Source organism: Oncorhynchus mykiss, chromosome 21, assembly GCF_013265735.2.
Source record: "Oncorhynchus mykiss isolate Arlee chromosome 21, USDA_OmykA_1.1, whole genome shotgun sequence".
Taxonomy (NCBI): Eukaryota; Metazoa; Chordata; class Actinopteri; order Salmoniformes; family Salmonidae; genus Oncorhynchus; species Oncorhynchus mykiss.
This window is the reverse complement of record NC_048585.1, coordinates 57,888,678-57,916,512: the sequence shown is the minus strand read 5'-3', so window position 1 is coordinate 57,916,512 and position 27,835 is coordinate 57,888,678. Positions and strand designations below refer to the sequence as shown.

Here is a 27,835-nt window from a genome sequence, read left to right as displayed (position 1 = left end):
CGCTCTCTCTCTGACGCTCGCTCGCTCTCTCTCTCTCTGACGCTCGCTCGCTCGCTCTCTCTCTGACGCTCGCTCGCTCGCTCTCTCTCTGACGCTCGCTCGCTCGCTCTCTCTCTGACGCTCGCTCGCTCGCTCTCTCTCTGACGCTCGCTCGCTCGCTCTCTCTCTGACGCTCGCTCGCTCGCTCTCTCTCTGACGCTCGCTCGCTCGCTCTCTCTGACGCTCGCTCGCTCGCTCTCTCTCTGACGCTCGCTCGCTCGCTCTCTCTCTGACGCTCGCTCGCTCGCTCTCTCTCTGACGCTCGCTCGCTCGCTCTCTCTCTGACGCTCGCTCGCTCGCTCTCTCTCTGACGCTCGCTCGCTCGCTCTCTCTCTGACGCTCGCTCGCTCTCTCTCTGACGCTCGCTCGCTCTCTCTCTGACGCTCGCTCGCTCTCTCTCTGACGCTCGCTCGCTCTCTCTCTGACGCTCGCTCGCTCTCTCTCTGACGCTCGCTCGCTCTCTCTCTGACGCTCGCTCGCTCTCTCTCTGACGCTCGCTCGCTCTCTCTCTGACGCTCGCTCGCTCGCTCTCTCTCTGACGCTCGCTCGCTCGCTCTCTCTGACGCTCGCTCGCTCGCTCTCTCTCTGACGCTCGCTCGCTCGCTCTCTCTCTGACGCTCGCTCGCTCGCTCTCTCTCTGACGCTCGCTCGCTCGCTCTCTCTCTGACGCTCGCTCGCTCGCTCTCTCTCTGACGCTCGCTCGCTCGCTCTCTCTCTGACGCTCGCTCGCTCTCTCTCTCTCTGACGCTCGCTCGCTCTCTCTCTCTCTGACGCTCGCTCGCTCTCTCTCTGACGCTCGCTCGCTCTCTCTCTGACGCTCGCTCGCTCTCTCTCTGACGCTCGCTCGCTCTCTCTCTGACGCTCGCTCGCTCTCTCTCTGACGCTCGCTCGCTCTCTCTCTGACGCTCGCTCGCTCTCTCTCTGACGCTCGCTCGCTCTCTCTCTGACGCTCGCTCGCTCTCTCTCTGTCGCTCGCTCGCTCTCTCTCTGTCGCTCGCTCGCTCTCTCTCTGTCGCTCGCTCGCTCTCTCTCTCTCTGTCGCTCGCTCGCTCTCTCTCTCTCTGTCGCTCGCTCGCTCTCTCTCTGTCGCTCGCTCGCTCTCTCTCTGTCGCTCGCTCTCTGTGTCGCTCGCTCTCTGTGTCTCTCTCTGTCGCTCGCTCGCTCTCTCTCTCTGTCGCTCGCTCGCTCTCTCTCTCTGTCGCTCGCTCGCTCTCTCTCTGTCGCTCGCTCGCTATCTCTCTGTCGCTCGCTCGCTCTCTCTCTGTCGCTCTCTCGCTCTCTCTGTCGCTCGCTCGCTCTCTCTCTGTCGCTCGCTCGCTCTCTCTCTGTCGCTCGCTCGCTCTCTCTGTCGCTCGCTCGCTCTCTCTCTGTCGCTCGCTCGCTCTCTCTCTGTCACTCGCTCGCTCTCTCTATGTCGCTCGCTCGCTCTCTGTCGCTCGCTCGCTCTCTCTCTCTGTCGCTCGCTCGCTCTCTCTCGCTCTCTGTCTGTCGCTCTCTCTCTGTCACTCGCTCTCTCTCTCTCTGTCGCTCGCTCTCTCTCTCTCTGTCGCTCGCTCTCTCTCTGTCGCTCGCTCGCTCTCTCTCTGTCGCTCTCTCTCTGTCGCTCGCTCGCTCTCTCTCTGTCGCTCGCTCTCTCTCTCTCTGTCGCTCGCTCGCTCTCTCTCTCTGTCGCTCGCTCTCTGTCGCTCGCTCTCGCTCTCTGTCTGTCGCTCTCTCTCTGTCGCTCGCTTTCTCTCTTGCTGTCGCTGTTTCTCTATCTCTGGATGCGGTATTTAACTTCCTGTCCTCGACTTGCTGCAGTGCTCTCTCTCTCTCTCTCTCTCTCTCTCTCTCTCTCATCATTAATCCACACACTCAGTCCTGTTACTGTGCACCATCCCTCTGTCTACATGTCTCTCTCTCCTGTTACTGTGCACCATCCCTCTGTCTACATGTCTCTCTCTCCTGTTACTGTGCACCATCCCTCTGTCTACATGTCTCTCTCTCTCTCTCCTGTTACTGTGCACCATCCCTCTGTCTACATGTCTCTCCCTCTCTCCTGTTACTGTGCACCATCCCTCTGTCTACATGTCTCTCTCTCTCTCCTGTTACTGTGCACCATCCCTCTGTCTACATGTCTCTCTCTCTCTCTCCTGTTACTGTGCACCATCCCTCTACCTACATGTCTCTCTCTCCTGTTACTGTGCACCATCCCTCTGTCTACATGTCTCTCTCTCTCCTGTTACTGTGCACCATCCCTCTGTCTACATGTCTCTCTCTCTCCTGTTACTGTGCACCATCCCTCTGTCTACATGTCTCTCTCTCTCCTGTTACTGTGCACCATCCCTCTGTCTACATGTCTTCTCTGTGTTTCTTCCTGTTGTCCTCAGTTTTATCTTCCTTTCTGAATCCCTCCTTTATGAATTCTTCTCTTCAGCTGACTAAGTGTCTTGCGACAAACTAACCTATTTCTTTCAAGTCGCTCTCTTCCCCTTCTAGCCTCTTTATCTATGCATCTCTCTCCCTCGTCCTCCTCTCTCTTCCCCTTCTAGCCTCTTTATCTATGCATCTCTCTCCCTCGTCTTCCTCTCTCTCCCTCGTCCTCCTCTCTCTTCCCCTTCTAGCCTCTTTATCTATGCATCTCTCTCCCTCATCTTCCTCTCTTTCCCTAGTCTTCCTCTCGCTTTCCCCTTCATCAGCCAAAGCTTCCAGGACAATTTCCAAATGCTATGGTAATGGAGACAAATAAAAGTGTGGTGCTCTGATTCCCGCAGGCGCAAACAGCCGTCTCTGACACCACTTAAGTCCTTACACTCTACAGTCCATGGAGTGATAGACAGTACAGTCCTCTACACCAGGAGAACACACATTGGGTTAGTGATGGACAGTACAGTCCTCTCTAAACCAGGAGAACACACATTGGGTTAGTGATGGACAGTCCTCTCTACACCAGGAGAACAAACATTGGGTTAGTGATAGACAGTACAGTCCTCTACACCAGGAGAACACACATTGGGTTAGTGATAGACAGTACAGTCCTCTACACCAGGAGAACACACATTGGGTTAGTGATGGACAGTACAGTCCTCTCTACACCAGGAGAACACACATTGGGTTAGTGATAGACAGTACAGTCCTCTCTACACCAGGAGAACACACATTGGGTTAGTGATAGACAGTACAGTCCTCTACACCAGGAGAACACACATTGGGTTAGTGATGGACAGTCCTCTCTACACCAGGAGAACACACATTGGGTTAGTGATGGACAGTCCTCTCTACACCAGGAGAACACGCATTGGGTTAGTGATGGACAGTACAGTCCTCTCTACACCAGGAGAACACACATTGGGTTAGTGATGGACAGTCCTCTCTACACCAGGAGAACACACATTGGGTTAGTGATAGACAGTACAGTCCTCTCTACACCAGGAGAACACACATTGGGTTAGTGATAGACAGTACAGTCCTCTACACCAGGAGAACACACATTGGGTTAGTGATGGACAGTACAGTCCTCTCTACACCAGGAGAACACACATTGGGTTAGTGATGGACAGTCCTCTCTATACCAGGAGAACACACATTGGGTTAGTAATAGACAGTCCTCTACACCAGGAGAACACACATTGGGTTAGTGATGGACAGTCCTCGCTACACCAGGAGAACACACATTGGGTTAGTGATGGACAGTCCTCTCTACACCAGGAGAACACACATTGGGTTAGTGATGGACAGTCCTCTCTACACCAGGAGAACACACATTGGGTTAGTGATAGACAGTACAGTCCTCTACACCAGGAGAACACACATTGGGTTAGTGATAGACAGTACAGTCCTCTCTACACCAGGAGAACACACATTGGGTTAGTGATAGACAGTACAGTCCTCTCTACACCAGGAGAACACACATTGGGTTAGTGATGGACAGTACAGTCCTCTCTACACCAGCAGAACACACATTGGGTTAGTGATAGACAGTACAGTCCTCTCTACACCAGCAGAACACACATTGGGTTAGTGATCGACAGTACAGTCCTCTCTACACCAGGAGAACACACACCAGAACACCAGGAGAACACACATGAGGTCACGTTATGAAGAGCAGAAGTCTAGACATGTACTAGACATGTACTAGACATGTAGTGTCAACGGGGAGGTCATCACGTTATGAAGAGCAGAAGTCTAGACATGTAGTGTCGAAGGGGAGATCATCACATTATGAAGAGCAGAAGTCTAGACATGTAGTGTCAATGGGGAGGTCACATTATGAAGAGCAGAAGTCTAGACATGTAGTGTCAACGGGGAGGTCATCACGTTATGAAGAGCAGAAGTCTAGACATGTAGTGTCGAAGGGGAGGTCATCACGTTATGAAGAGCAGAAGTCTAGACATGTAGTGTCGAAGGGGAGGTCATCACGTTATGAAGAGCAGAAGTCTAGACATGTAGTGTCGAAGGGTAGGTCATCACGTTATGAAGAGCAGAAGTCTAGACATGTAGTGTCGAAGGGGAGGTCATCACATTATGAAGAGCAGAAGTCTAGACATGTAGTGTCGAAGGGGAGGTCATCACATTATGAAGAGCAGAAGTCTAGACATGTAGTGTCAACGGGGAGGTCATCACGTTATGAAGAGCAGAAGTCTAGACATGTAGTGTCAACGGGGAGGTCATCACATTATGAAGAGCAGAAGTCTAGACATGTAGTGTCAACGGGGAGGTCATCACGTTATGAAGAGCATAAGTCTAGACATGTAGTGTCAACGGGGAGGTCATCACGTTATGAAGAGCAGAAGTCTAGACAGAGTTTGTTTTTTTTGGTCACCGCTCTGCATTGAATTTCATATTTTCATATTGGACTTGACTTGTTTTAGTGGACTCAGATGTGTTTACTACTGGGCTGTAGCTAAAACCTGCACACCATGTATCCTTCAGGACCAGGGTTCACCATGTCTACTAGTGTCTTCTACTGTCTGAGGTTAAGAAAACATTTTTAAATTAAATCTTGATTTGCGTACGTCGCAAGCCCAGTTACTACTTGGTGGAAGCGACCATTACAGTTGTGAATTTTTGGGAATAAGAGCCTGCCAACTTTGCACAGTTCTCAGCAAAATGTAAAGACTGTGGGATGTGTAGACTTTCGCTAGTGTAAAGACTGGGATGTGTAGACTTTCGCTAAATGTAAAGACTGGGATGTGTAGACTTTCGCTAGTGTAAAGACTGGGATGTGTAGACTTTCGCTAGTGTAAAGACTGGGATGTGTAGACTTTCGCTAGTGTAAAGACTGGGATGTGTAGACTTTCACTAGTGTAAAGACTGGGATGTGTAGACTTTCACTAGTGTAAAGACTGGGATGTGTAGACTTTCGCTAGTGTAAAGACTGGGATGTGTAGACTTTCGCTAGTGTAAAGACTGGGATGTGTAGACTTTCGCTAGTGTAAAGACTGGGATGTGTAGACTTTCGCTAGTGTAAAGACTGGGATGTGTAGACTTTCGCTAATGTAAAGACTGGGATGTGTAGACTTTCGCTAAATGTAAAGACTGGGATGTGTAGACTTTCGCTAATGTAAAGACTGGGATGTGTAGACTTTCGCTAATGTAAAGACTGGGATGTTTAGACTTTCACTAGTGTAAAGACTGGGATGTGTAGACTTTCACTAGTGTAAAGACTGGGATGTGTAGACTTTCACTAGTGTAAAGACTGGGATGTGTAGACTTTCGCTAGTGTAAAGACTGGGATGTGTAGACTTTCGCTAGTGTAAAGACTGGGATGTGTAGACTTTCGCTAATGTAAAGACTGGGATGTGTAGACTTTCGCTAGTGTAAAGACTGGGATGTGTAGACTTTCACTAGTGTAAAGACTGGGATGTGTAGACTTTCGCTAGTGTAAAGACTGGGATGTGTAGACTTTCACTAGTGTAAAGACTGGGATGTGTAGACTTTCGCTAAATGTAAAGACTGGGATGTGTAGACTTTCACTAGTGTAAAGACTGGGATGTGTAGACTTTCGCTAGTGTAAAGACTGTGGGATGTGTAGACTTTCGCTAGTGTAAAGACTGGGATGTGTAGACTTTCGCTAGTGTAAAGACTGTGGGATGTGTAGACTTTCGCTAGTGTAACGACTGTGGGATGTGTAGACTAGTGTCTGTATCACCAGTTTGCTTCTTCCTCTCTTTTCCTCCACAGCCCACCACTGACTCCCACCTCCCCCACCCTCTCAGTGACCCCCGTCTCGCCTCGTGTCCCGGCGGGACTTGCCAGACACACCTGCAACCACCTGCACACCATCGGAGGCATGGGGGGCCTCAGCAGCGTCTGCAACCGCTGCAATCACAAGAAGTGGCCCCTGATGAGGCGCGTGTCCACCAAGAGGATAGTAGACAGGAGGAGCCACGGAGAGGTCACTGTGTTGGCTGTGGGGAGGTGAGAGATCATAAGTGGTTTCCATGTATTTGATACCATTCCGCTCCCAACCATTACCACGAAGCCCATCCTCCCCAATTAAGGTGCCACCAACCTCCTGTGGTCTATAGAGAAGTCTTGTCTGTGTGAGCGGGATGACTGTGTGTGAATTATTTTCTCTCAGAGAGCCAGTTGAAGTGAAGTGTATCAAGCCATCCTCCCTGTCTGCTTCCGGTCCTGTAGAGGAGCTGATCTGAATGCAGAGGGACCTGGTGCTTTTTCATTAGCTCATCCAGATAAATGGAAGTGTATGTACGGGGCCACACTGAGCAGGGAGGGAATAGCCATTACCTGATTTTAATTGAATCTGTGTAGTGTCGTGCCAGAGTGATGTCTCGTGTTGAGCTCCTCAGTGAGAATCATAACATAGGCCCTGGACCAAGAGGTCCTATAGCGCCGATAACAGCACACTATACTGTATTTTATAATCTACTGGTACTGATGCACGGACCGGTTTGGGTTTTTACTTCTACATCCTGTTAAATCCACATCAAGAAGGTGGAGGAGACATGCTAAAGAAGGATTGTTAGGGGCCTCCCGAGTGGTGCAGTGGTCTAAGGCCCTGCATCGCAGTGCTAGCTGAGCCACTAGAGATCCTGGTTCGAGTCCAGGCTCTGTCGCAGCCGACCGGGAGACCCATGGGGGCGGCGCACAGTTGGCTCAGCGTCGTCCGGGTTAGGGGAGGATTTGGCCAGCAGGGATGTCCTTGTCCCATCGCACACCAGCGACTCCTGTGGCGGGCCGAGCGCAGTGCACGCTGACACGGTCGCCAGGTGTACGGTGTCTCCTCAGAAGCGTATGTGCGGCTGGCTTCAGGAGATATATATTCTAATAGTTGTCTGAGTAGTTGATTTCTCCGGTTATTGTCAGTTGCATGTTGATTCCCATGGTGCTATGTCCTCTTTATCACCAGTGTTATATCCTCTTTATCACCAGTGTTATATCCTCTTTATCACCAGTGTTATATCCTCGTTATCACCAGTGTTATATCCTCGTTATCACCAGTGTTATGTCCTCTTTATCACCAGTGTTATATCCTCTATCACCAGTGTTATATCCTCTTTATCACCAGTGTTATATCCTCTTTATCACCAGTGTTATATCCTCGTTATCACCAGTGTTATATCCTCTTTATCACCAGTGTTATATCCTCTATCACCAGTGTTATATCCTCGTTATCACCAGTGTTATGTCCTCTTTATCACCAGTGTTATATCCTCTTTATCACCAGTGTTATATCCTCTTTATCACCAGTGTTATATCCTCGTTATCACCAGTGTTATATCCTCGTTATCACCAGTGTTATGTCCTCTTTATCACCAGTGTTATATCCTCTATCACCAGTGTTATATCCTCTTTATCACCAGTGTTATATCCTCTTTATCACCAGTGTTATATCCTCGTTATCACCAGTGTTATATCCTCTTTATCACCAGTGTTATATCCTCTATCACCAGTGTTATATCCTCTATCACCAGTGTTATATCCTCTATCACCAGTGTTATATCCTCTATCACCAGTGTTATATCCTCTTTATCACCAGTGTTATATCCTCTTTGTCACCAGTGTTATATCCTCTTTGTCACCAGTGTTATATCCTCTTTGTCACCAGTGTTATATCCTCTTTGTCACCAGTGTTATATCCTCTTTGTCACCAGTGTTATATCCTCTTTGTCACCAGTGTTATATCCTCTTTGTCATTGTCACCAGTGTTATATCCTCTTTATCACCAGTGTTATATCCTCTTTATCACCAGTGTTATATCCTCTTTATCACCAGTGTTATATCCTCTTTGTCATTGTCACCAGTGTTATATCCTCTTTGTCACCAGTGTTATATCCTCTTTGTCACCAGTGTTATATCCTCTTTGTCACCAGTGTTATGCTGTGATCTATCCCTGCCAGGTTCCGTGTTACCAAGTGTGACAAGGAGAGGCCCGTCAGAGAAAGGAGGACCATGCTCAGCACTGATTCCAACGGGAGCATGCCGGCGTCGCCCACGGAGAAGGAACCCTTTGAGAGCAGGACCATCTCTGAGTCACATCAGGTCTGTCTGAGAGTGACATTCAGTCCGATTCACCCGGGTACACACAGGTTTTCATCCAATAGGGTCTGTCTGAGAGTGACATTCAATCTGATTCACCCGGGTACACACAGGTTTTCATCCAATAGGGTCTGTCTGAGAGTGACATTCAGTCCGATTCACCCGGGTACACACAGGTTTTCATCCAATAGGGTCTGTCTGAGGGTGACATTCAGTCCGATTCACCCGGGTACACACAGGTTTTCATCCAATAGGGTCTGTCTGAGAGTGACATTCAGTCTGATTCACCCGGGTACACACAGGTTTTCATCCAATAGGGTCTGTCTGAGAGTGACATTCAGTCTGATTCACCCGGGTACACACAGGTTTTCATCCAATAGGGTCTGTCTGAGAGTGACATTCAATCTGATTCACCCGGGTACACACAGGTTTTCATCCAATAGGGTCTGTCTGAGAGTGACATTCAGTCCGATTCACCCGGGTACACACAGGTTTTCATCCAATAGGGTCTGTCTGAGAGTGACATTCAGTCCGATTCACCCGGGTACACACAGGTTTTCATCCAATAGGGTCTGTCTATAGTGACATGGACCAAACTCCCAGGCATTTCTGTATTTGAATAGAGTCTGTATTTGAGGCATTTTTCATTGTAACTTCCCGCATTGACTAGGTACCGGCACCTCCTGTATATAGCCTTGCTATTGTTACCTTTTTAAAAATATATTTTTCACTTTAGTTTATTTGGTAAAGATTTTCTTAAGTAACAGTGAAGTTCAAGAAGAGTTAAGGGCTTGTCAGGAAGCTTTTCACGGTAAGGTCTACTACACGTGTTGTATTCGGCGCATGTGACAAAGTTAGATTTGGGTAAATGTGAATTTACTGAAGTGTGATTTCCTCCTCCCCTTTCCGTTAGGATCCCAAGGAAGACGGGGCTGATCCGAAGGAAGACGGGGCTGATCCAAAGTGACAGAAACCAAGGTGACTTTCTATTGGGCTCCAAAGTCCTATCCAAGCTGTTTTATCTGGGCCACTTTTTAAGTAACATGTTCCAAACTCCTTTTGATAAAACATCCTCATTTCCTCTACAGAGCAGCGCATGGCTTCCTGAACAGAGCCAAGGGGGGAAATATGATCATTTGCAACACTTTTTAAACCCAGAATCGGACCGAAGAGAAGCATCGGCGCGCGAAGAGCAGCAGAGGCGATCCAGGGGGTAAACCCCTCCCTGTCCCCGTCTCCTTTGATGATCAGATGAGACAAGACAGCGGTGTTGATGGTGAATTAGAGGATGAAGATGAGACCGGTTACTCTCTCTCTATCAAACTTGGCCCTCTGTCCCGGGTAGGGTAGCGGAAAGGGTGTCTAGTATACCGTGTTAGAAAGGGCCATTGTGCCTTCATCAGACAGTGAGTCACTGGTAGTGCCACCCCCCCCACACCCTCTCGTCACCAAAGATGTGGAAACCACCACCAAACGTTAATGATTGATTCTTTTTTTTCTTCCCGATTCCGCTGCCAAGGAGGAAAACCACAAACGCTCACCTGACCAGGAAGTTGAGATTGCATTGGGGGTTGTGTGAGCCAAGAGCCAATAAACTGTGCAGTGTGTTGGCGCCAAATACACAATCTCTGCCTAGCCTTCACGTCCTCTTCTGACCGCCTGGGCAAAGACGGGTTGAATCCAAGTTGTTTCCACCTCATTTAAACCCCCAGAATCTATCGTGACGTTGAATCAACGTGAAAAACTAGTTGGATTTGCAAAAAGTCATCAACGTAAGGGAATTTATAAAAAACATTTTAAAAAATCACCCAACTTTGAACCTAAATCCAGTGACAGTGATTTATTTGTATTGTTTTGTTTTTTTTACATTAGTTGACAACTCAACCAATAATAATGTTGAACGGACCGCTTCCAATTGGCTCATTTCCCCACTCCCCTCCCCTGTAACTATTCCCCAGGTCGTTGCTGTAAATGAGGTGTTCTCAGGACTATCTCGTCCCCTTCTAGAACTCCAATGGAGTACATTAACTAGGTTTATATGGTGAGGAGAAATTTCCTCATCACCTTTTAAAAAAAAAAAAAAAAAAAAAAACAATTTATCTTTTGGTTGTCACGGTGACGTATGGAACCGCTTCTGATTCCACCCCAATGAAACTACCTATTTTAATTGGCCGTTGACTCGTCTCTTTGCCAATATTACGTGTGGTTTCTATTCGAAGGAGCTGAACAAATCCATTTTAAACTTCAGTAGGAGGCCTTGATCGATGCACAGACAGTCTTCGTCGGAACGGCTAGTAGCAGCTGTCTTGTGTGTCTCACTGAGTTTGAGTACGGTGGTATGTGGTGGGGATGTAGACTTTGTGTGAGAGACTTCTTTTTTTTTGTGTGTGTGTGTGTGTGTATTTCTCAACGTGAATCATGAGGTCAAATGTTTTGTTTTCTATGGTGAATAAGGTTTTTTTTTTTTAGTCCAGGACTTGGAAACATGAACATTACCTTTAGAAGAAAAAAAAACGGTATTTTTAAAAATCTAGAACAGGAGCTGAACCAAAATTATTATACAATGCAAAAAAATATATGTATATATTTCTCAGTGAGGAGAAGTCTTGTGATCAAATGTGTTTAAAATGTCATTTATACTGTAACAATTAATCTATTGACTCCCATTTGCCATGAATTGTAAACAAATGTCAAAGTATGTTAAAACGGACAGTGTTTCAAATGAACCAATACCAAAGCCAAAACTATTTTCTGGGCGGGATTACTTTTTAAGCTTTCCATTCGTCAACGAGTAGGCCTGCATTGAGCCAACCTGAACCACGTACAACGAACGGTACTCCAATCCATAATCTACCATCAGACATAAAACAAACCAAAAGAAAAGGGGTTTCAACCGTCTCAAAGTTTTCCCTGTGAACGTCTCCTCGTAGATGAAGGAAGAAGAGACAAATCCACTTTAGGTTTTTGAGGAATGGCGAACTTTTTTTGGGCTAATTTTAAAACTGGAATGTCTTTCATCTAAGAGCTTTAATATCAATAAAAAAAATTAATGTTTTGAGGATTTTCTCCAAAAAGCATTTGTTTATGTGAAATAGGAATGTTTTGAGTGTCTGACCTATTCAGTATCATTCAATGTGTTTTGTTATTTGCTCTCACGTTTGCTTTGGAGACTTTATCGTCTTATCAAAACCTTTTAAAACTGTTGTATGAAAATGTATTTAAAAAATAAAGCAAACTGACTGAAAAAAAAACTTGTAATGTTTTTGCCATTTTATGTTGACAGTTGACACTAATAAAAATAAAAAAAATACTATAGAATTGAATGAGTTTTTTTTAAGGAGAGAGATGACGTGTTTTTAACTCATTTAAATTGATTAATACCCATCTTTGTGTTTTGAAGTCTTCTCTTCAGTCATCTTTTCTACTCTTCCTCGTCCCCTCTATCACATTGTCTATTTTCAGTATTCAATAACCTGTCGTTTCTCTTTCTCGCTCTCTCCATTTCCTGCCCTCCTCGTGATTACTTATCGTGGTCGTTTTTAATAGATCTACTTTCCCTTTGTCTTGATGTCATAGTGTTGCCAGATGGAGGAGGTGACGAGATGTTTGTTCTTTGTCTTGATGTCATAGTGTTGCCAGATGGAGGAGGTGACGAGATGTTTGTTCTTTCCCTTTGTCTTGATGTCATAGTGCTGCCAGATGGAGGAGGTGACGAGATGTTTGTTCTTTGTCTTGATGTCATAGTGCTGCCAGATGGAGGAGGTGACGAGATGTTTGTTCTTTGTCTTGATGTCATAGTGCTGCCAGATGGAGGAGGTGACGAGATGTTTGTTCTTTGTCTTGATGTCATAGTGCTGCCAGATGGAGGAGGTGACGAGATGTTTGTTCTTTGTCTTGATGTCATAGTGCTGCCAGATGGAGGAGGTGACGAGATGTTTGTTCTTTGTCTTGATGTCATAGTGCTGCCAGATGGAGGAGGTGACGAGATGTTTGTTCTTTCCCTTTGTCTTGATGTCATAGTGCTGCCAGATGGAGGAGGTGACGAGATGTTTGTTCTTTCCCTTTGTCTTGATGTCATAGTGCTGCCAGATGGAGGAGGTGACGAGATGTTTGTTCTTTCCCTTTGTCTTGATGTCATAGTGCTGCCAGATGGAGGAGGTGACGAGATGTTTGTTCTTTGTCTTGATGTCATAGTGCTGCCAGATGGAGGAGGTGACGAGATGTTTGTTCTTTGTCTTGATGTCATAGTGCTGCCAGATGGAGGAGGTGACGAGATGTTTGTTCTTTGTCTTGATGTCATAGTGCTGCCAGATGGAGGAGGTGACGAGATGTTTGTTCTTTGTCTTGATGTCATAGTGCTGCCAGATGGAGGAGGTGACGAGATGTTTGTTCTTTGTCTTGATGTCATAGTGCTGCCAGATGGAGGAGGTGACGAGATGTTTGTTCTTTGTCTTGATGTCATAGTGCTGCCAGATGGAGGAGGTGACGAGATGTTTGTTCTTTGTCTTGATGTCATAGTGCTGCCAGATGGAGGAGGTGACGAGATGTTTGTTCTTTGTCTTGATGTCATAGTGCTGCCAGATGGAGGAGGTGACGAGATGTTTGTTCTTTGTCTTGATGTCATAGTGTTGCCAGATGGAGGAGGTGACGAGATGTTTGTTCTTTGTCTTGATGTCATAGTGCTGCCAGATGGAGGAGGTGACGAGATGTTTGTTCTTTGTCTTGATGTCATAGTGCTGCCAGATGGAGGAGGTGACGAGATGTTTGTTCTTTGTCTTGATGTCATAGTGTTGCCAGATGGAGGAGGTGACGAGATGTTTGTTCTTTGTCTTGATGTCATAGTGCTGCCAGATGGAGGAGGTGACGAGATGTTTGTTCTTTGTCTTGATGTCATTGTGCTGCCAGATGGAGGAGGTGACGAGATGTTTGTTCTTTGTCTTGATGTCATAGTGCTGCCAGATGGAGGAGGTGACGAGATGTTTGTTCTTTGTCTTGATGTCATAGTGTTGCCAGATGGAGGAGGTGACGAGATGTTTGTTCTTTGTCTTGATGTCATAGTGCTGCCAGATGGAGGAGGTGACGAGATGTTTGTTCTTTGTCTTGATGTCATAGTGCTGCCAGATGGAGGAGGTGACGAGATGTTTGTTCTTTGTCTTGATGTCATAGTGCTGCCAGATGGAGGAGGTGACGAGATGTTTGTTCTTTGTCTTGATGTCATAGTGCTGCCAGATGGAGGAGGTGACGAGATGTTTGTTCTTTGTCTTGATGTCATAGTGCTGCCAGATGGAGGAGGTGACGAGATGTTTGTTCTTTGTCTTGATGTCATAGTGCTGCCAGATGGAGGAGGTGACGAGATGTTTGTTCTTTGTCTTGATGTCATAGTGCTGCCAGATGGAGGAGGTGACGAGATGTTTGTTCTTTGTCTTGATGTCATAGTGCTGCCAGATGGAGGAGGTGACGAGATGTTTGTTCTTTGTCTTGATGTCATAGTGTTGCCAGATGGAGGAGGTGACGAGATGTTTGTTCTTTGTCTTGATGTCATAGTGCTGCCAGATGGAGGAGGTGACGAGATGTTTGTTCTTTGTCTTGATGTCATAGTGCTGCCAGATGGAGGAGGTGACGAGATGTTTGTTCTTTCCCTTTGTCTTGATGTCATAGTGCTGCCAGATGGAGGAGGTGACGAGATGTTTGTTCTTTGTCTTGATGTCATAGTGCTGCCAGATGGAGGAGGTGACGAGATGTTTGTTCTTTGTCTTGATGTCATAGTGTTGCCAGATGGAGGAGGTGACGAGATGTTTGTTCTTTGTCTTGATGTCATAGTGTTGCCAGATGGAGGAGGTGACGAGATGTTTGTTCTTTGTCTTGATGTCATAGTGCTGCCAGATGGAGGAGGTGACGAGATGTTTGTTCTTTGTCTTGATGTCATAGTGCTGCCAGATGGAGGAGGTGACGAGATGTTTGTTCTTTGTCTTGATGTCATAGTGCTGCCAGATGGAGGAGGTGACGAGATGTTTGTTCTTTGTCTTGATGTCATAGTGCTGCCAGATGGAGGAGGTGACGAGATGTTTGTTCTTTGTCTTGATGTCATAGTGCTGCCAGATGGAGGAGGTGACGAGATGGTTGTTCTTTGTCTTGATGTCATAGTGCTGCCAGATGGAGGAGGTGACGAGATGTTTGTTCTTTGTCTTGATGTCATAGTGCTGCCAGATGGAGGAGGTGACGAGATGTTTGTTTTTTCTTCTTTAGGACATGTAACGGCTGTTCAGGTGCTCCTGACGTAGTGACTGACAATCAAATTCATTACACACACACACACACACACACACACACACACACACACACACACACACACACACACACACACACACACACACACTGTTTCCATGGAGTTTGTGTGACTGTTGTATCTGTCCTTTTTGATGTTGTTGAGAGAGTGGAACAATATCCGTAGGCGAGTTATTAGTTCTGTAACACTACTCCCCACACCACTACGCACCACACTACAGGACATGGGATAGCATCGAGAGGACCTTCAGCAAATATTGACTCTGGGCTTGTTTGCCCTCGCTCTTACCTTGGACAAACTGGTGACACCCATCTCTCTCTCTCCCGTTCAATAGTCTTTGTTCACATGATGTCATAATAGTCTTTGTTCACATGATATGTCATTACTGTACATAATGCAATAGAAATATTAAGAGGACACTTTGAATCAATAACCCGGATATCATCCCACTAGGACCGTCTCCTCTCTGCTTTACGGAGCCGGCTGCTCAGTGCTGCAGGGCTGTGTTCATAAGGTCACTACAGTACCAATGTGACTCATGTTGACATGCCATTTTGTATAGTGTATCATTAGTAACATTTAATCATTGGATTTATCAGTGGAGGCTGGTGGGAGGTGCCATAGGAGGACGGGCTCATTGTATTGGCTGGAATGGAGTCTGTGGTTTCCATACAAACGTGTGTTTTGATACCGTTCCAGCCAATACAATGAGCCCGTTCTCCTATAGCTCCTCCCACCAGCCTCCACTGGTATTTATCTAGGAAGCCAAAGTCAGAGCTCAGCCTCTGTTTCTGGGTGTTGGCCAAGAGGAAGAAGCTGTCAGCCCCCGGGGGAAAACTTTAAACATTAAGTGAGCGTGGGCAGTAGGTCTGTCTATTCAATGATTAACACCTTACTAAAGCTTTGTGACAACAGCAATGACCTTCCAGTGGTTCACACTCACTGAGTAACCTCACCTAGATCTGAAGGCACTAAGTAACCTCACCTAGATCTGAAGGCACTGAGTAACCTCACCTAGATCTGAAGGCACCGAGTAACCTCACCTAGATCTGAAGGCACCGAGTAACCTCACCTAGATCTGAAGGCACCGAGTAACCTCACCTAGATCTGAAGGCACCGAGTAACCTCACCTAGATCTGCAGGCACTGAGTAACCTCACCTAGATCTGAAGGCACTGAGTAACCTCACCTAGATCTGAAGGCACTGAGTAACCTCACCTAGATCTGAAGGCACTGAGTAACCTCACCTAGATCTGAAGGCACTGAGTAACCTCACCTAGATCTGAAGGCACTGAGTAACCTCACCTGAGAGCTCAAGGCTTGTTCCACACAGTGCCTAGTAACCTCACCTGAGACCCGAAGCCTTGTTCCATACTGCCTAGTAACCTCACCTGAGACCCGAAGCCTTGTTCCATACTGCCTAGTAACCTCACCTGAGACCTGAAGCCTTGTTCCATACTGCCTAGTAACCTCACCTGAGACCTGAAGCCTTGTTCCATACTGCCTAGTAACCTCACCTGAGAGCTCAAGCCTTGTTCCATACTGCCTAGTAACCTCACCTGAGACCTGAAGCCTTGTTCCATACTGCCTAGTAACCTCACCTGAGACCTGAAGCCTTGTTCCATACTGCCTAGTAACCTCACCTGAGACCTGAAGCCTTGTTCCATACTGCCTAGTAACCTCACCTGAGAGCTCAAGACTTCTTCCATACTGCCTAGTAACCTCACCTGAGACCTGAAGCCTTGTTCCATACTGCCTAGTAACCTCACCTGAGACCGGAAGCCTTGTTCCATACTGCCTAGTAACCTCACCTGAGACCTGAAGCCTTGTTCCATACTGCCTAGTAACCTCACCTGAGACCTGTAGCCTTGTTCCATACTGCCTAGTAACCTCACCTGAGACCTGAAGCCTTGTTCCATACTGCCTAGTAACCTCACCTGAGACCTGTAGCCTTGTTCCATACTGCCTAGTAACCTCACCTGAGACCTGAAGCCTTGTTCCATACTGCCTAGTAACCTCACCTGAGACCTGGAGCCTTGTTCCATACTGCCTAGTAACCTCACCTGAGACCTGTAGCCTTGTTCCACGCTCACTAAGCCTGCAGCACATACAGATCTGGGACCAGGCTAACACCTCTGTACCCTATGACTTTCCTGTTCTATGAATCCCAAACATAGACATACACTTTTCATAGAATCATAGTTGACAGGTTATGGGAACTCATTATACTGGGCTTATTTTAGGCACTGGGCAGTATTAACTGATTCTCTCCTCTTAAGTGTTTTGTATTTAACTGTGGTGTGAAACATTAACAGAATCTCTTACAAAAGAAACACTATTCCTGCTTCCCCGTGTGCTGTTCACACTACATCTCCCAGAGGGCAGTTCACTGGGGATGTCATGCAAGTCACATGGTTAGAGAAGTGTGACTCATCCTTTTAAATAGCTTCAATGTTAACAGTGGTCACTTTCTGGTAAAAACAGATTTCTCTCCCTAAACCAGGCCCCTCCTGGCCAATAGACTACCTTTTAGGGTAATTATTTAAATCAGTTCCCTCCTGGCCAATAGACTACCTTTTAGGGTAATTATTTAAATCAGTTCCCTCCTGGCCAATAGACTACCTTTTAGGGTAATTATTTAAATCAGTTCCCTCCTGGCCAATAGACTACCTTTTAGGGTAATTATTTAAATCAGTTCCCTCCTGGCCAATAGACTACCTTTAGGGTAATTATTTAAATCAGTTCCCTCCTGGCCAATAGACTACCTTTAGGGTAATTATTTAAATCAGTTCCCTCCTGGCCAATAGACTACCTTTAGGGTAATTATTTAAATCAGTTCCCTCCTGGCCAATAGACTACCTTTTAGGGTAATTATTTAAATTATGTGAGCTATCCCTCTACGTAACTTGATCGTAAGTATTGATCACATCACTCCCAACCCAAAAGCCTTGAGAAAAATGAATTTGAAATGTGCACCCCATTCCTTTTCTAACGCAATGTACACTGGGAACTAAAGAAAACGTTGGACTGTCCGTCTGAGACTCTATTGGCCAGGACACACATACCAAAAGTACATCACTGGTGCAAACAACTTATTTTCATGGTTATTTTATTTATGAGAATTTGACAGAAATCATACAACACATTTCTGACCCACTGTAGTCTGTGCTTCTTCACAAGGATACTGTGCTGTTGACAATCTACCGTACAGGTTGGGCAGACAAAGCGCCATTAACTCTTCAACATATAGATTTCTACCTGACCGTCAAACCCCAGACGTCAGAGTTGAAACTGTAACCCTCTGTGTATTGTTAATTCACATTCATACGTACACACACACACACACACACACACACACCAAAAGTAGACCCCAAGATGGCTGAAGGGGTAGTAGTTAATTTAACCTGCACTGTGACATCACAGACCATGAAACCTCCTACTGTCAGTCAGTCACTCACTTAGTCAGTCAGTCAGACAGTCACTCATAGTCAGTCACTCATGCACACAGGCAGGCAGTCAGTCAGTCAGTCAGTCAATCACTCACTCAGGGAGTCAGGCAGGCAGGCAGTCAGTCAGTCACTCAGTCAGTCCCTCAGTCAGCCAGTCACTCAGTCAGTTAGTCATGCAGGCAGTCAGTCAGTCACTCAGGCAGTTAGTCACTCAGTCAGGCAGGCAGTCAGTCAGTCAGTCAGTAGTAAGATTAACTGTGGTGCTGCTGAGTGAGCTGTTATTACATCATGTAACCTCTCTGGGAGAGTTTAGTAGCTGAATCAGACGGGCACATTTAGGTTTTCCTTCTAATAAAACAAGCAAGTTTACACCTCAAACAGCAGATCAGATGGTAACCTCGGTTTGAGCAGTCACTTTAGGGCACCGTGAGAAAGAGGTTGTTATTGTGAAGGAGTTGATATGGAGAGATATTAAGAGGAAGGCCACTGTTATATGTTAAAGCAGAAGCAACACTGTATTACCACAGAAACAGATGCTCCCCCCAAAAAAACCAAAACAGTGTCTTTACGGCGAGAGGGATGGTGTGTGATTAAACGGAGACAAACGGAGACAAACTCTCAGTAAATAAAAGGAGATGGGAGAGATAATGTGGCTAAAAAAGAAACATCACAAGATTGGGATATTTCGGTGTCTCCTCTCCGACTGCGAGGGGAGGTTGGGAGAGACACACTAATAGCTATCATGTGGTGAGCCAAAGTTAGCACGTTCACCGCCTTAGCCCGGGTGTAATCAGGTGTTTGTGAGTCCCTGGCGTCTCCTTTTGGCCTGAGTAACGCTCCAAGGGCCTTAGTTAGGCCTGGTCCCAGGGCTCTGGTGGCAAGGAATATCAGAGGGCTGTCAGAGAAACATTTCAGCTACGATCTCCTAAACACACTTAGATCTCAGAGAAATAACACACATACACACACACACACACCAAGGCTACACAGGTGTTAACAGAGTGGGGAGAGAGAGTTTTGTATTTGTTGCAAATCCTTGAGAGTGACGGAGCGATTGGATCTGGTAGAAAGACTGGAAAAAGGAAAGAGTTTGAGAAAAGGGGGGGGGTGTGTACAAGAGGAATATGGAGATTAGTGAGCGACCAGAGAAACATGGCCAATTCTTTTTTTTAAATGTTTTTTTTTTAATATTGTGCCCCTGAAAACATCTGTGCTTTGATTTAAAAAATAATTTAAGGCTTCTTGACAGTACATAGCAAATTAAACTTCTAAATGCATTTTATGTACATATACATTTGAATAGAAATGATTTTGGCAAACAAACAAAAGACTTTAAAAGGACAGTCCCGATTAAAAATAAAATAATATAATTCTCCTTCACTGAAACAAAGACCCATCACAAATGTGGAATGTTTGCATTCGAGGGAAAACAGGATACAGAGATGCTACGTATATCTGTGATATATATATATATATATATATATACCTACTTCCTGTCTTAAGGTGTCATGAGGTCAGCCCAGTATGCTCCACAATGGGAGGTTGTAAAGTGAACCGACTACCTCTCTCTATGGTCTTTAACATGTCCGCTCTCCTCTCCAGAGTTTGGGAAATGTCTCTGACATAGCCTGGGTGCCAGTCTTGTTTAGCTAACATTCCACTCCTTGCACTGTGCGTCATTGTTAAAGGAGTGCAGGGAGTGGAATCTTAGCTAAACAAGCTCTGACATGTATTGAACTAGAAAAGTCTGAGCCAACCAGTCATTATATAAATAACATAGTAAAATAGGTAAACAACAACAACAACAACATGGATACGATACACCAATAGGTAGCTGGAGATGGCCTGTCAGTGTGTTTATATAATGAAGCACAGCAAAGCTCCCTGAAGACAAACAAAGCCATGGCAAGTACTGACAGAATATAGAGATAGAAGTTCTAGAAGCTGTGCAGAGCTGCAGTTTATAGGACAGAATATAGAGATACAAGTTCTAGAAGCTGTGCAGAGCTGCATTTTATAGAAAATAATATAGAGATAGAAGTTCTAGAAGCAGTGCAGAGCTGCATTTTATAGAAAATAATATAGCGATAGAAGTTCTAGAAGCTGTGCAGAGCTGCATTTTATAGGACAGAATATAGAGATAGAAGTTCTAGAAGCTGTGCTGGTGGAACATAGAAATGTAGATTGTACAGCTGAAGACCAGGAAGTTTAATATGTACCATATATTGGGGATTAGGACGCGGGGAATATTCACAGTCGAGCGCCAAGAGTCTTCTCTCCTTCTCCTGAGAGTGCAGACAACATTGATATACCCATGTGACATGTTAAAAGATACATCAGAATCTCCTCATTCAGCCCCATCGGATACTGAAGCTGAATAGATGTTAGATTGTGTTTTTTTGGACCTATTAAGAGGTTCTTGACAGTTAGTCCTCCCCGGCAGTCGCTGCCTCTAGAGCTGCCAGAGCTTCTGCCACCATAGAGTCTGTGACGCTCTGCACGTCATCGTCTTCCCCTTCCTTCCCCTCATCCTCGCTCTTCTTCACTGAGATCCCGATCCCATTCTCTGTGGTAGTGGCGTCCGGCGCCCCCCTATCGTCGTTTGTGTCTGCCGAGGACAGGCTAGTCGTACTGGTTTGAATGTCCACAGACAGGACACTCTGCTCATCTCCCGTGTCGCCAAGGTACTCCGGCGTGCCCCCCACCCCCTCGTCCAGCTCGTCCACTGATGAGGTGTTGCACCCCACCCCATACCTGTCCCCGATGGAGGGGTCCGAGAAGTTCCGGACCATCCTAATCTTGTCTGGGTGAGAGTCAGTGTCACCTGCGTGGGTCAGATTGAGAGTAAGATCCAGGGAGGGTGTGTTGGGATAGACACGGACTAGATTGAGGCCCTTGGATGGATCTCGTCTTGGCACCTGGCCCTCTGGATGGAGGATATATAGATCTCCACCACCCTCCCCCACATGAGGCTTGGCTGCCTGCCCCGTGCCCAACTCCCTCTCTGGGTTGGTGGGCACGGCGTGGAGCTTGTTGATGTGGTTGTTGTCGATCTCCAGCTTGAGGCTTCCGCCACCTCCTCTTTCGGTGTACTTGTTGCTGAAGCCCAGGTTGTGGAAACCCTGGTTCTGCTTGATGTTGAACTGGTTCCCGCTGTCTCCTGGTAGGTGGTGGGACTGGTAGAGGGAGCTCTCAGCCGGGTCCCTCTTCCTGCCATGGACGTCAACCTGAGTGGTCGGATCAGAGATGTAACTGAGAGAGAGAGGAAAGGAAGAAATAAAAATTATATATATATATGAGTCAGAGAGAGAGAGTCAGAGAGAGAGAGAGAGAATAGTGACCATTAGATGCAGACAAAGACAAACAAATAGATGTTAATCAGTAGTTCACATTTATTCACAAATTAGAATAAATCAAAAAAACATTTGTCAGTGGAATCTGTGTTCTATAAAAGAGTCTCTGTGTTCTATAAAACAGTGGTCTCTGTGTTCTATAAAACAGTAGTCTCTGTGTTCTATAAAACAGTAGTCTCTGTGTTCTATAAAACAGTAGTCTCTGTGTTCTATAAAATAGTCTCTGTGTTCTATAAAATAGTCTCTGTGTTCTATAAAACAGTGGTCTCTGTGTTCTATAAAACAGTAGTCTCTGTGTTCTATAAAACAGTAGTCTCTGTGTTCTATAAAACAGTAGTCTCTGTGTTCTATAAAATAGTCTCTGTGTTCTATAAAACAGTGGTCTCTGTGTTCTATAAAACAGTAGTCTCTGTGTTCTATAAAATAGTCTCTGTGTTCTATAAAACAGTGGTCTCTGTGTTCTATAAAACAGTAGTCTCTGTGTTCTATAAAATAGTCTCTGTGTTCTATAAAACAGTGGTCTCTGTGTTCTATAAAACAGTAGTCTCTGTGTTCTATAAAAGAGTCTCTGTGTTCTATAAAACAGTGGTCTCTGTTCTATAAAACAGTGGTATCTGTGTTCTATAAAACAGTGGTATCTGTGTTCTATAAAACAGTAGTCTCTGTGTTCTATAAAACAGTAGTCTCTGTGTTCTATAAAATAGTCTCTGTGTTCTATAAAACAGTGGTCTCTGTGTTCTATAAAACAGTAGTCTCTGTGTTCTATAAAATAGTCTCTGTGTTCTATAAAACAGTGGTCTCTGTTCTATAAAACAGTAGTCTCTGTGTTCTATAAAATAGTCTCTGTGTTCTATAAAACAGTGGTCTCTGTGTTCTATAAAACAGTAGTCTCTGTGTTCTATAAAAGAGTCTCTGTGTTCTATAAAACAGTGGTCTCTGTTCTATAAAACAGTGGTATCTGTGTTCTATAAAACAGTGGTATCTGTGTTCTATAAAACAGTGGTATCTGTGTTCTATAAAACAGTGGTATCTGTGTTCTATAAAACAGTGGTCTCTGTGATCTATAAAACAGTAGTCTCTGTGATCTATAAAACAGTAGTCTCTGTGATCTATAAAACAGTCTCTGTGATCTATAAAACAGTGGTATCTGTGTTCTATAAAACAGTGGTCTCTGTGTTCTCGCAGACTATTTACATTGATGGACACAGCAGGCTCTGGGTGTCACCTGATTTCTCTCACACACACACACACACACACACACACCTCTTTTGTATTTGGTCAAGATTATATTTGCATGAGCAACATCAACAACAGGATCTGTGAAGAAGGATACCAGTAGTTTGAGAGAACTCATACACAGCAGGGGGAGCTGATGCAGGGTGGAGCTGATAAAGGGGGAGCTGATAAAGGGGGAGCTGATAAAGGGGGAGCTGATAAAGGGGGAGCTGATGCAGGGTGGAGCTGATGCAGGGTGGAGCTGATGCAGGGTGGAGCTGATAAAGGGGGAGCTGATAAAGGGGGAGCTGATGCAGAGGGAGCTGATGCAGGGTGGAGCTGATAAAGGGGGAGCTGATAAAGGGGGAGCTGATGCAGGGTGGAGCTGATGCAGGGTGGAGCTGATGCAGGGTGGAGCTGATAAAGGGGGAGCTGATAAAGGGGGAGCTGATAAAGGGGGAGCTGATGCAGGGGGAGCTGATGCAGGGTGGAGCTGATAAAGGGGGAGCTGATAAAGGGGGAGCTGATGCAGGGGGAGCTGATAAAGGGGGAGCTGATAAAGGGGGAGCTGATAAAGGGGGAGCTGATAAAGGGGGAGCTGATAAAGGGGGAGATGATGCAGAGGGAGCTGATAAAGGGGGAGCTGATAAAGGGGGAGCTGATGCGGGGGGAGCTGGTGCAGGGGGAGCTGATAAAGGGGGAGCTGATGCAGGGGGAGCTGATAAAGGGGGAGCTGATAAAGGGGGAGCTGATGCAGAGGGAGCTGATGCAGGGGGAGCTGATGCAGGGGGAGCTGATGCAGAGGGAGCTGATGCAGGGGGAGCTGATAAAGGGGGAGCTGATGCAGGGGGAGCTGATAAAGGGGGAGCTGATGCAGGGGGAGCTGATGCGGGGGGAGCTGGTGCAGGGGGAGCTGATGCAGGGGGAGCTGATGCAGAGGGAGCTGATAAAGGGGGAGCTGATAAAGGGGGAGCTGATGCAGGGGGAGCTGATGCAGAGGGAGCTGATGCGGCGGTATCCCTGACTGAGTGTCCTTTCCAAAATATCAGCGAAATAGAGGGAGAGAGATGAAAACAGGACCAACCCCACTCTTACACGAGCCAAACCACACGACCGACAACATTGGACTCTTTATGGAACACAAAGCCTTCACTATCTCATCCTGAAATATCCAAAGCCTGAAGTCATCTGCCTTTGGCCTAAAGAGCAGGAACCTGGACTTCACCAAAGAAATCGCAAATAAAACATTGTCATCCTACAAGAAACCTGGTATAGAGGAGACGGACCTAGTGGTTGCCCTCCAGGTTACAGAGAGCTGGTAGTCCCATCCACCAAACCACCAGGTGTGAAACAGGGAAGAGACTCAGTATGCTAATTTGATATAGAGCAGACCTAATCCACTCTATTAAATTAGTCAAAACAGGAACATTTTACATTTGGCAAGAAATTAATAAGGAAATGATCTCAACAGAGAAAAATGTCCTCCTGTGTGCTACCTATATCCCCCCACTAGAATCCCCATACTTTAATGAAGACAGCTTCTCCATCCTGGAGGGGGAAATCAATCATTTCCAGGCCCAGAGGCATGTACTAGTCTGTGGCGACCTAAATGCCAGAACCGGACAAGAACCTGACACCCTCAGCACACAGGGGGACAAACACATACCTGGGGGTGACAGCATTCCCTCCCACATCTGACCCCTAGACACAACTAGGACAACTTAACCAACAAAACAGGTCACAACTCCTGCAGCTCTGTCACACGCTAGGTATGTACATAGTTAATGGTAGGCTTCGAGGGGACTCCTATGGTAGGTACACCTGTAGCTCATCTCTTGGCAGTAGTAGTGTAGATTACTTTATGACCTCTGACCTCAACCCAGAGTCTCTCAGAGCGTTCACAGTCAGCCCACTGACACCTCTATCAGACCAGAGCAAAATCACACTCTACTTGAACAGAGCAATACGGACCACTGTGACTGACCCAAACTTAAGGAAAGCTTTGACTATGTACAGACTCCGTGAGCATAGCCTTGCTATTGAGACAGGCTGTCATAGGCTGGCTCTCAAGAGAAGACAGGCTATGTGCTCACTGCCCACAAAATGAGGTGGAAACTGAGCTGCACTTCCTAACCTCCTGCCCAATGTATGACCATATTAGAGAGACATATTTCCCTCAGATTACACAGATCCACAAAGAATTTAAAAACAAACCCGATTTTGATAAACTCCCATATCTACAGGGTGAAATACCACAGTGTGACATCACAGCAGCAAGATTTGTGACCTGTTGCCACGAGAAAAGGGCAATCAGTGAAGAACAAACACCATTGTAAATACAACCCATATTTATGTTTATTTATTTTCCTCTTTGTACTTTAACTAGGATTCCATCAAGACCACAGGACTTTTTGGGTTGGAGGGTTTGTATGTCATTTGTCAAGTAGTTCATTCGATGTAATTGGAGAATCCAGTGGGTTCTGGAATCCAGTTTGTTCTGGAATCCAGTGGGTTCTGAAATCCAGTTTGTTCTGGAATCCAGTGTGTTCTAGTAGTCTTTAATAGTTGATTCTAAAATTTGTATTTGATCATGTATATGCCTTTGCTGTTTGTTCTTTGTTATAGAGCCAAAAAGATTGGAGAAGTGGTTTATCCGTACATCTCTGTTTTGGAACTCTTTGTGTTGTTGTTTGTTTAGTGTGTTCCAAATTTCCCAGAAGTGGTTAGATTCTATGAATTCTTCAATTACAACCTCTCTCTCTCTCTCTTTCTCTCTCTCTCCCTCCCTCTCTCCATGCCTCTCTCCATGCCTCTCTCCTGAAAGTTACACATAGTCAGAATGTTACTGGTCCCTCCCTCTCTCCATGCCTCCCTCTCTCCCATTTCAATTCAATTCAAGGGGCTTTATTGGCATGGGAAACGTGTTAACATTGCCAAAGCAAGTGAGGTAGATCATCTACAAAAGTGAAATAAACAATCAAAATTAACAGTAAACATTACACATACAGAAGTTTCAAAACAATAAAGACATTACACATGTCATATTATATATATATATATACAGTGTTGTAACAATGTACAAATGGTTAAAGTACACAAGGGAAAATAAATAAGCATAAATATGGGTTGTATTTACAATGGTGTTTATTCTTCACTAGTTGCCCTTTTCTTGTGGCAACAGGTCACACATATTGCTGCTGTGATGGCACACTGTGGTATTTCACCCAGTAGATATGGGAGTTTATCAAAATTGGATTTGTTTTCGAATTCTTTGTGGATCTGTGTAATCTGAAGGAAATATGTCTCTCTAATATGGTCATACATTGGGCAGGAGGTTAGGAAGTGCAGCTCAGTTTCCACCTCATTTTGTGGGCAGTGTGCACATAGCCTGTCTTCTCTTGAGAGCCATGTCTGTCTACGGCGGCCTTTCTCAATAGCAAGGCTATGCTCACGGAGTCTGTACATAGTCAAATCAAATCAAATTTTATTTGTCACATACACATGGTTAGCAGATGTTAATGCGAGTGTAGCGAAATGCTTGTGGTCGTACTGATGGTGAGTTGACGCTGATCTTATATTCAGTAGTTCTTCTCGACTGTATGTAATGAAACCTAAGATGACCTGGGGTACCAATGTAAGAAATAACACGTAAAAAAACAAAAAACTGCATAGTTTCCTAGGAACGCGAAGCGAGGCGGCCATCTCTGTCGGCGCCTGGCTGGTAGACTAGGCTTTCCTTAAGTTTGGATCAGTCACAGTGGTCAGGTATTTTGAAACACATGTTTCCCGGCCTAATTCTGCTCTACATGCATTATTTGGTGTTTTACGTGGTACACGGAGGATATTTTTGCAGAATTCTGTATGCAGAGTCTCAATTTGGTGTTTGTCCCATTTTGTGAAATCTTGGTTGGTGAGCGGACCCCAGACCTCACAACCATAAAAGGCAATGGGCTCTATGACTGATTCAAGTATTTTTAGCCAGATCCTAATTGGTATGTTGAATTTTATGTTCCTTTTGATGGCATAGAATGCCCTTCTTGCCTTGTCTCTCAGATCATTCACAGCTTTGTGGAAGTTACCTGTGGAGCTGATGTTTAGGCCAAGGTATGTATAGTTTTTTGTGTGCTCTAGGGCAACGGTATCTAAATGGAATTTGCATTTGTGGTCCTGGCGACTGGACCTTTTTTGGAACACCATTATTTTTGGTCTTACTGAGATTTACTGTCAGGGCCCAGGTCTGGCAGAATATCTAGGTGCTGCTGTAGACCCTCCTTGGTTGGTGACAGAAGCACCAGATCATCAGCAAACAGTAGACATTTGACTTCAGATTCTAGTAGGGTGAGGCCGGGTGCTGCAGACTGTTCTAGTGCCCGCGCCAATTCGTTGATGTATATGTTGAAGAGGGTGGAGCTTAAGCTGCATCCCTGTCTCACCCCTCGCCCCTGTGGGAAGGAATTTGTGTGTTTTTTTGCCAATTTTAACTGCACACTTGTTGTTTGTGTACATGGATTTTATAATGTTGTATGTTTTACCACCAACACCACTTTCCATCAATTTGTATAGCAGACCCTCATGCCAAATTGAGTCTAAGGCTTTTTTGAAATCAACAAAGCATGAGAAGACTTTGCCTTTGTTTTGGTTTGTTTGGTTGTCAATTAGGTTTTGCAGGGTGAATACATGGTCGGTTGTACGGTAATTTGGTAAAAAGCCCATTTGACATTTGCTCAGTACATTGTTTTCATTGAGGAAATGTACGAGTCTGCTGTTAATGATAATGCAGAGGATTTTCCCAAGGTTACTGTTAACGCATATCCCACGGTAGTTATTGGGGTCAAATTTGTCTCCACTTTTGTGGATTGGGGTCTCTCCCTCTCTCCTGAAAGTTATACATAGTCAGAATATTACTGGTCCCTCTCTCCATGTCTCTCTCTCTCCATGTCTCTCTCCCTCACTCCCTCTCCCTCTCTCTCTCTCCCTCTCTCCTTCTCTCTCTCCTGAAAGTTACACATAGTC

General features: G+C 45.7%; 2 protein-coding genes across 5 annotated transcripts in view; one reads left to right on the top strand and one right to left on the bottom strand.

Moving 5' to 3' along the window:
- rell1 (RELT like 1) overlaps nt 1-11,759 on the top strand; it is a 54,543-nt gene extending 42,784 nt beyond the window's left edge. For 3 of the 4 annotated variants that reach the window (XM_036958272.1, XM_036958271.1, XM_036958273.1), the window contains exons 6-9: nt 6,202-6,438; nt 8,382-8,523; nt 9,434-9,498; nt 9,609-11,759. In XM_036958272.1, the coding sequence (XP_036814167.1) occupies nt 6,202-6,438; nt 8,382-8,523; nt 9,434-9,487 (433 nt within the window). In that variant the 3' untranslated portion in view covers nt 9,488-9,498; nt 9,609-11,759. The remainder of the gene's footprint in view (nt 1-6,201; nt 6,439-8,381; nt 8,524-9,433; nt 9,499-9,608) is intronic. The other variant, XM_036958274.1, reaches the window with a different exon arrangement.
- Nucleotides 11,760-19,616: 7,857 nt separating this feature from the next.
- zgc:194930 (uncharacterized protein LOC557813 homolog) overlaps nt 19,617-27,835 on the bottom strand; it is a 30,925-nt gene continuing 22,706 nt past the window's right edge. The window contains exon 3 of the mRNA XM_021578291.2: nt 19,617-21,506. Within this exon, the coding sequence (XP_021433966.2) occupies nt 20,681-21,506 (826 nt within the window). The 3' untranslated portion in view covers nt 19,617-20,680. The remainder of the gene's footprint in view (nt 21,507-27,835) is intronic.